Consider the following 8,659-nt stretch of genomic DNA (forward strand, 5'->3'; position numbering starts at 1 on the left):
GGATGTAGTGGTACAGGACAGCGCAGGAGTTGTCCTCCATGGGGAACAGCTGCTGTTCGAGTACTTCGAATGTGATGCACGCCAGTGCCATATTGGAGAGTACATGCCATTGGAGGCTTCCTTTCCTGGCGAGGTCGTTGCTCGGGAGGAAGAGGCTGTTGCAGAGGCCGAGGCGCAACAGGGCATGGAAGAAAAAATTCCTGATGTTGTTGCCGAGAACCAGGCAGGATCGGCCGGTGGCCTTAAGCAGGCCGAAAATGAACCAGCCGGCTGGCAAAGATTTGCGGACACAGAAGTGGTGCCAGTGGAGTCAGGCACGTGGATTCACCCCAGAGAGGAGCAGGACACGCGAATATCTGTGGAGCAGGAAGAGAGTAAAACTGCACCACCTTGCGGTAATGTCGCACCCTCCTTCCAGTGAAATGCGTCTTGGCAGAACATTGACGAATGTGTGTCGTGTTTCTGTCCGATTGCAGGGCAGTCCATTGTTGATGATTCATTATCATCAATGTGTTTCACTGTCTTGTCAGATATCGTTTGGAATATGTGGGTGCATGATCCGGGGAGGCGGGGGTGCATGGGAAGGAACTAGAAGGATGTTGAGGTTAGAGATGTCCAAGATGTTAGCAGACACTAGGTCAGAAGACAACATCGGTGCATTTTATGGCTAGAATGGACACTTTCGGGGGTATGGTTGCTTGCGGCAGGCTACCTATAATGGCATCAGCATGAAAAAGTGTGGACATGTATATCAGTGACAACGGACGAGATAGAGCACAATCAAACATAATTCACCCTGCTGTCTGCTAAATCATCCAGCTCATCAGGATGACGAGTAATGTGTTGATCTATGGATGACAGGCATGGGCTCTACCCAGCGAGAAGACAGAGGCGACCCGCCACAAGTGTCTGGTGGCTCGCTGAATAGTGCATCTCTGGAGCAACAGCAGGTGCTTGGTTACATGGAGCTGCACGGCACGCGGGGTACAAACAGGAATCCCGAGAATCCTAGTGAGGATGAACCGGAAATGAGCGACATCGGGTATGCGCTGGCATTGCTGATTGGCATCCTCGGACTGTACACGCTTCGGCTGTTTGTGGCGGCCCTGGCTGGACAAAACCAGGGGCACAAGGTTCTCCCAAAGCTTGCTGTAAAGATCCAGAGTATCGACACCACGCAAGTAGATTTTGGGTGAGTGAATAGCTCCCTCCTCCGCTGGAAACCACAAATCCTACTCACGTCCATGCTTGGTGCAAGCTACTGCGCTGGTGCGAAAGGAAAGTCTCAGGACTCTTGCCATTATGCACTCCTCAGTTTCGTTTTCACCCCCTGCACCTCCCCTAACCCCACCCTCCTCAGAACACCTTCCCATGTGAACCTGCGATTTCACTGAAAAGGGCATGTCCATGCTTTGCAGTGGAAAGCAAACATCAATTGAAGCTGATCGGCCCAGCAGCACAACCACCAGCACCCCGGCACTGGAGCGGGCAAACAGTATACGCCCAAACAAACGTGGAGTTAGGAAGAAAGCGGGGCGTACCTCCATGTGCGAGCTGCCCAATGCTTGCACTGGAAGTGTTTGCTGCCCATGCATATACATTCCCATACACGGTAGACATATATCAAGGCACAGTGAGCGTCAGCCGGGAGACAAGTAGACCTTGTAGGCCAAAGAGGTTGCTGCATATCAGGGGCAGGAGGCAGAGCAGCTACCGTCAACACATTATCGTGCAATGGGGTGTCATGTTGCCCACATTTATATAGCATTCCCCTCCTTGACTCGTGCCTGTCTGTCATACATGTCTCGCTGATTTCATGCGTGCACCTCACTCGCCAGGTTTGAAGATGGCACCGCCGAAGAGGAAGAGTCGCTTGGTCATCTCACCTGGCTCATGGGTTCCGATGCCAATGCGCTGAGGGATCTTCAGGTATGCAACCGTGAACTGCTATTCATTCCTCCAAGCCTTGCACAGCCTGTACTGTGTAGGAGAGCGGGCGCATCTCACAGACAGAGCTTGTGTGTGTGTGTGTGTGTGTGTGTGAGTGAGCGAGTCACGGGCCTATGTGGTTGCTCTCTCACTTGCTTCAGGCACTAGCTTGTGGGGCTTTCGCGCCTAGCGGGGGGCGGGGGGGGGGGGGGGGGGGGGGGGATTCTCAGCTAGTCTCCCATCATTCTGTTCCTGCCCGCTGTATGCTGTTAGAATGTGCTTGCCGGGTTGAAGACTCACGAGATGGAGCCTTCAGAGCTGGTTCAGAAGCTTCAGGTGAGCATGGCATATTGGCTGTCATTGAGTACTTGTAAGGTGTTCACAGTTCGGCGGGGGGGGGGGGGGGGGGGGCAATTTAGGGAGCACAGCTATTCATCGAATCCACTCTAATTGCGGGATAGGCCTGAGGTTGTGGTTCTATCCCTTCAGTGCCCACCTGTATGTAAACACTGAATATTGGAACACAGCAAGGTCAAGCCCTTCTTACACATTGACACTCACACGGTGGGCAGAGCTTACTGGCAATTTTCGTTCCCAGGCATTTGACGCACAGCGACTTCTACATAGTGAGGTGGTCTGCAAGAAAGCGCTGGTGCACGCTGGTCTATCTCTGGACGCAGCTGAAGCTGCTTCTCGGCAACTGTACTCCAACCAGCCACAGCAGCGTGACACCAGCGGCAGCTCTCCATCTACCCCTTTGTCTTCGACTACCGGCTCTAGGGCTGCCTCTCCCGGCAGGCAGTCTCCAGGTCAGCAGTCCCCTGTGATAAGTTGTGGTCCTCGGCGGACTAGCTCTGCCTGCTCCCCCATCTGAGAGTGCAGCGCCGCCACCCCCGCTATTCCCTACTGCTCGCGGAGTTTCTGCTGCAATAGACGAATTCTCACTCGGAGGGGGCGCTCACATAGCCAAGCCAACAGCATCAGGCACGAAGGTCCTGAGTGCCTCATCCCCAGCAGGGACACCAAACCATAGCCGCCACAGCTCTGTGGGTGTGTCGCAGCACCCCTCCCCACCAGCTAGCCCCGGCGGATCAAGCGGAGCTCCACACAGCCCTGCTGATGGGCTCACTCCCCAAGACCTGGACGACTGGACAATGTGCCTGAATCCTGTTGCTAAGAGTGCTTCGACAATCCCTGCCCCTTTGAGAAGTGGACAAGCGCTCGTAGCTAAGGCGGGGCCTGGTCACACGCCACTGCTGCCACCACCTGTGCGGGCGCCTCCGGCGACTTTCCTGGCAATGCGGCACCCACACGGTACACCCACATCGTCACCGAGAATGTCATATGGGCCTGCATACAACAATGATCTGTATGCAGCATCTAGTATAGCTAGCTCTTCCACCACAACCCCCAGGACACCATCAACTGCCGCGTCGTCAGTCACTCCGCTGACTCACTGGACAAATGTTTCCACTCCAAGTGGCAGCAGCACACCAGGCCCGGGACTACATGCAGAACGGTAACGGATGCTCAGAGCCCACATTAGACTTGCAGCCACAATAACATGCACCATACCGTTGGTTATCACGCTGAATAGCGAATAGCAGGTCCATTTATTTCGCCATGGCAGTTTGACAATGTGACACATGACGATCCGGATCTGAAGGTGTGCAGCATATCCAGGGCATTGCCAGCTTGCAATCGCAGTTATACCGGTGGCATAATCTGGGCGCGATGTCTACACGTGTAGACATCCAAAGTAAAATTCTGATCCATTTTACATGCACCTGCTGGCTGCTGGTTGGGCCCAACTTTTCCTGCGCTCACGTGTATTCGAGAGGCCCCGCCCTTGTGTTCTATTATTACGAGCACCAGTGAAATCAGCGGACTATACAGAAAGAAGCCTTGGTGTCCCTTGCATTATCGTGGCGTGTGCCAGAATGACACCAATGCTACCAGTCAAATCACGTTTGCGGAAAAGGTCACAATGACGGGTATGTGCTGTCCAGAATGTGCTGGTAACTGTCTGAGTGTGCGGGTGCTGTCTGAATGTGCGGGTAACAGCTCTGACAGTTTGCGGGCCACCAGCGTGCAGGGCAACAGGTGGACCACCAGGTTAGGGATGTGATGACAATCCCAGAAATGAGTGGAAAGTGCTTGGGGTTTATCAACTAAGCAGCTGGCGCATGTACGGGACATCCATGACTACAGTGAGCGACATGGTTATACCGGGAAAAGAATGACTGTACTGAAGCTCCGAGGCGGCTAATCATTCTTTTTTGCTGCTGATCCATGGCCACCTGCCTGTCCACCGTGGTGCCCTCGCCTGTGGACCAGGTGAGTCAATGATGGAGCCAGTCCTTGCCGGTCATCCTCGCTGACAGGCTGCTGGGACGTGCTACCCATATGCATGTCCTGTGGGGCGGTTGCAGCATCCATCTGGCCTCGGGTCATCCAGGGCGAGCTGGTGCTGCTACCCATCCCTGATGGCTCAGATTCCCAGAGCTGCCCGTCTCTGCAACGGAAGCCAGGATCATTGGATACGCATGCGGTAAATGAGATGGGGTAGTGTGGACAAGAAATGCCACATAGAATCTACAGTAAAAGAATTTCGCAAATGATGACAATGATGATGATGATGATGATGATGATGATGATGATGATGATGATAATGAAAATTGGCCAAAAAGGCGGAGTACTACTAGCACCGTATATAGCAGAGGACAATATTGGAAAAGAGGAAAGTGCGACAGAAAGCCTCCGATAGGTACACTAGGATTGGTGCCCTGCAGTGGAGTATCAGGGGAAATGATATGAGGCCAGCGGCCGCCATGCTCACGCATTCAGACCTTGTCGTTCGCCCCCACTGGTCATCCTGCTCGCGCACCGATGCCGGCATGCATGAGGTGAACGTGGGTGGGCTTGACAGGAGAGAGCTTAAGCCGCGGTACGCAGCATTACCCATGGACGTGATCGTGTCGGAGACTCCTTGAATTGCTCCTGACAGATTGTAGCTTGCCTGTTTCGTCAACCAGAAACAGTGTGAGTATCCGTATGTATGTGCACCGTCCTTCCTCTGTGTCCCTGCCTGCTGAAAGACTGCGGAAAGAGGCCCGGGGGTGTGAGCACCACTACACCTCCCAGGTGAGCTATGCAATGGCTAAGTGTGACAAAGCACTTCTGAGACCTTGTGCTCATGGTCTGGTTGCCCCCTGCTGAGTAGAAATTCTCAATGCTGTCGCCAGTTAGACTACTACTGGCTGACACAGATTATCTCAAACCCTTGCCACGCGCAATTGTCAACATAAACCGGCCATGACTCCAGCGAGGCACTCCGCCGCACATATACATGATGACAGAAAACCTGACAGCAATGCATGACACCATGAACCTCGAACAAGAACATATGGATGGCTCACTGACCTGCGTACTGCGTGCAGCTTGATTTCTGAAGGCCCCTATGACCGCTTCCTGGTGCGCTTCTGCAGCCTGAATGAGCTCTTCGTGCTTCATCCAAACATAGACGGCAACATGTGCCTATCAGTAACGGCCTTGGGAAAAAGGAATTGTGTGCAGACTGGGTATTGACAGGCAGGACCTACCTGCAATGACTGTGCGAGCATTTCATCACAATCCATTTGTACTGAGTGGCCTGAGCCGTTCCGCGGCGACTGCATGCTCTTCACACTATCCGAGAGCATCTGTGTGGACGAATAGCTCAGCCACACATGGAAGCGGAACAAACCACTTTTCATAGTGCGGAGTGGAACCTCTCATTTCAGCAGACAGTTAGGCAAACAGGGGAGGCACACATTGCATCCTTACTTCTCTTTTTAGATCCCTCTGTCACTCTCCCCCTCTCATCCACAAACGAATATAGCGCCACGCACGCGCGCGCACACACACACACACACACACACACACACATACATACATACACGCACACCTGTTCCGTTTCCCTGGGAGAGGCCATGGGCTGAGACGGCGTTGACAGAGCCAAACTATGCCGTGATGGAGAGTGGTCATTGATCGAGGAACGATGCATGGGAGAGTCTCCGCCTATGGCCAGCAGGCTCTCCACCGCTCTCTCCATGTGCCCACCATGTGACTCGAGCACTGAAGCGATCACCTCGGCGTCCATGTCTGGCATCATCTGCTGTAGAGTCCGCGTGGCTTCTCCCATTGAGATAGCCATTCTGCTGAAGAGTGGTACGGATGCAGGGTTGAGGTCGTGTAGACAGAGAAAAATGCTTGGCATTCTGACGGCCATTGGAACTCTGACAGCGGTATAACAAAGCTGTGTGTGTGTGTGTGTGTGTGTGTGTGTGTGTTGGTGGTGGTGGTGGGGGGGGGGGGGGAGTGCGTGAGTGAGTGAGTGTGTGTGTGTGTGTGTGTGTGTGTGTTGCTGTGTCTGTGTCTGGCCCTGTGTCTATGTCGGTGTCGGTGTCGGTGTCGGTGTCGGAGTCGGTGTCTATGTCTATGTCTATGTCTATGTCTATGATTATGTCTATGTCTATGTCTATGTCTCTGTGTGGTTTGATGGTGTAATCACAACGGTGTGCCTGCAGTACAAAGAGGCAACACTTGAGGGCATGACACCCATACCTGGTAGCGTTTGTTGGGATTCCGTTCTGTCTCTGCCAAGGGGTTACGACAGCTAGCAAGTGCCGCACTTCACTCCTTACTCGGGAGCCTGAGCGGATGAGACAAAAGAATGCACCTCATCCTGCGGGATTCGGTATGGTATATGATAAGGTTTCGGTAAAGGCGGGCTTCGTCGGGTTTCCCAGTACAGTATATGGGCATGGCGGTGGCAGTGCAGTTTGGGACAGCCGGCAGGAGACGAGAGAAGACCAGGAGCTAGGCACGAATACCTCTAGCTAGGGCGAAAACAGCACCAGCTCTGGGGCAGGCCGGTAAATTTTGGAACAGAAAGGGGTACTAATCGGAAGGAGCCCGTTTCAGATAGATAGACGCAGGCTGTGGTGCTCTTGTGGCCAACAGCAGATAGCGTCCGCGTTGAATATGGGATTCCCGACGTGTGTGTGGCGACGCGACGAAAGCTTGTTTCCTATCTACCGCAGGTCGATATGTACTTTGGGCTTTATTTATAGTAGTCAGGTCGATTATAGTCGATAGGCAGGGTACCGTACCTATCGTGCACTGTGCAGGCAGATTGTGGAGTCGATCCGGCTAGACCCTACCTACGTACCGGTTATTACGCCAGGTTTTAGCTGAAAACACGAGTCACGAACACGCTTCCGCGAAGGATTTTACGACCCCTACGACCTACGTAGTAGCCGTCGGACAAGGATTATCCCGTTTCAGAAACACGCCCATGCACGCTCCGATTTTATGGAAACGTACTATCAGCGTCGTTCAGAAGCGCGTGTTCTAGGATTTTGGGCCCGAACACGCTCCTGAGACACGCTCTAGTACAGTACTTTACTGCATGACTCGTATTCCGTAGAGCCAACACGCGTCCTACAGTACGAGTAGGGTAGACCTACCGAACTATACCGACGTCCGACAACCGGGATATCCCCTCGCGTACGGTGGTATTTCACTTATAAGAGTAATGTACGACAGGCAACGTGGTACGTGAGGGAGTGTTTTCTAAAGCTGGGGCAAGGATGACGACCATCCATACTACGCCTATTAGGATCCCGTGCATGAACGGGTCTTTTTAGTGGGTTAAACTCCCACAGTACTACCCTTGATCGGCAGCCCTTGAGTCTTGACTCAGTGGGGCCGGTCCTGTTGTGATTGGGTGCCTACCCCAAAGGCCAGTCTCCGCTTAACGACGTCTAGTAGTCTTCGAGACTCAAATCTCGGCTTGAAAGAGTGGGGCAGGGTTTTTTCGACCCACCGTACCTTCTCCCGGGGGTGAAAATTAAAACGGATCCCGTGCCTCCCATGAACGTATACGTTGTCCCGGAGCGGGACCCGTTTCGTGTTTTCTAAAAGTAACGTGGCCGTCTAAAACCTGGACGTAGCCATGGGAGCCACATCTTCCGCGCTCCATAATTATCTTAAATATAGGCATCCTAGCACTCTTAGGGTCACTGGCTGGTCACACTCTTACTGCATCTTTACACCCTTGTTCCCATACATTCTTAACATTAGTAGGAGTAATCAGTCCGATAGCAGCTCGGACGACGATCTCCCACTCCATTTCGTCAGACGTAAGGAAGACGACACGCCACTCCACATGATAACCAATGCACGCCCAGCCAGCATGGAGGGCAGAGCCTGGAAGAGAAGCGGCAAGAAGCCGGAACTTGTGTATGACAATCACGGGAACGATATCGCGGAGGAAGACCCACTGGCAAGCCTCCGTGCTAACTACGTCTGGGAAAGTGTGTCTGACTGGATTCAATATGTGATGCTGGAGGGGCCACTCATAAAGCAGGCACCGGCCTCAAAATACTACAACGTGCGACAACGACCCAAGGAGAAGGAGCGAGTAGAAGTTCTACCGCCGAATGAGTGTGCAAGACGAGTTTGGTGAAGTCTACTGGTTTGATTTGAGGGAGGACGTCAACTCTGTGGTTGTGGTCTTCTACGATACGGACAACACCTGCGACAAGATCCCGTGGTTCGTTGACATACTCGAGATCTACGCCAACCCTTCAGGCGAGCCGGTGATCAAGCACGGTTACCTATTCCACAGGGACGAGATCGCCAGCGACAAATCGTGCAAAAGAATCCTCCAGGCAACGGAGCGTGG

At 53.2% G+C, this 8,659-nt stretch overlaps 2 protein-coding genes across 4 annotated transcripts; one reads left to right on the top strand and one right to left on the bottom strand.

Annotated features, from left to right (window-relative positions):
• Positions 1-103: 103 nt before the first annotated feature.
• Positions 104-3,529, top strand: LOC142358332 (uncharacterized). Its single transcript, XM_075409749.1, has 6 exons — positions 104-395; positions 862-1,192; positions 1,419-1,547; positions 1,839-1,929; positions 2,203-2,265; positions 2,528-3,529. The coding sequence occupies exons 1-6, from the start codon at positions 104-106 to the stop codon at positions 2,801-2,803; spliced, it is 1,182 nt and encodes a 393-aa protein (XP_075265864.1). The 3' UTR covers positions 2,804-3,529.
• A 198-nt stretch (positions 3,530-3,727) lies between these two features.
• LOC142358331 (uncharacterized) lies at positions 3,728-6,953 on the bottom strand. 3 transcript variants are annotated; one of them, XM_075409747.1, is made up of 7 exons: positions 6,804-6,953; positions 6,535-6,622; positions 5,876-6,125; positions 5,532-5,630; positions 5,353-5,436; positions 4,779-4,948; positions 3,728-4,444 (listed from the first exon to the last, which is right to left on the bottom strand). In XM_075409747.1, the coding sequence occupies exons 3-7, from the start codon at positions 6,122-6,124 to the stop codon at positions 4,195-4,197; spliced, it is 852 nt and encodes a 283-aa protein (XP_075265862.1). In that variant the 5' UTR covers position 6,125; positions 6,535-6,622; positions 6,804-6,953; the 3' UTR covers positions 3,728-4,194. The 3 variants fall into 3 exon arrangements, with proteins under 3 accessions (XP_075265862.1, XP_075265861.1, XP_075265863.1); XM_075409746.1 differs by having other exon boundaries at positions 5,876-6,622; XM_075409748.1 differs by having other exon boundaries at positions 4,231-4,444; positions 4,891-4,948; positions 5,876-6,622.
• Between the last annotated feature and the right edge of the window lie 1,706 nt (positions 6,954-8,659).

The sequence above is a fragment of the Convolutriloba macropyga genome, unplaced genomic scaffold (genome assembly GCF_964194025.1).
Source record: "Convolutriloba macropyga unplaced genomic scaffold, txConMacr16.3 SCAFFOLD_2631, whole genome shotgun sequence".
Taxonomy (NCBI): Eukaryota; Metazoa; Xenacoelomorpha; order Acoela; family Convolutidae; genus Convolutriloba; species Convolutriloba macropyga.

Bases quoted from the DNA above. Each gene is read 5' to 3' on its own strand.
- LOC142358332 (XM_075409749.1), top strand. From the start codon at position 104: ATGCCATTGGAGGCTTCCTTTCCTGGCGAGGTCGTTGCTCGGGAGGAA. The intron at 1,193-1,418 runs GTGAGTGAATAG...CATGCTTTGCAG, and splicing joins ACCACGCAAGTAGATTTTGG to TGGAAAGCAAACATCAATTG. The intron at 1,930-2,202 runs GTATGCAACCGT...GTATGCTGTTAG, and splicing joins ATGCGCTGAGGGATCTTCAG to AATGTGCTTGCCGGGTTGAA.
- LOC142358331 (XM_075409746.1), bottom strand. From the start codon at position 6,199: ATGGCCGTCAGAATGCCAAGCATTTTTCTCTGTCTACACGACCTCAAC. The intron at 5,437-5,531 runs GTAGGTCCTGCC...GTTTGGATGAAG, and splicing joins TGCTCGCACAGTCATTGCAG to CACGAAGAGCTCATTCAGGC. The intron at 4,445-4,778 runs GTCTGAATGCGT...CTTCCGTTGCAG, and splicing joins CAGTGGGGGCGAACGACAAG to AGACGGGCAGCTCTGGGAAT.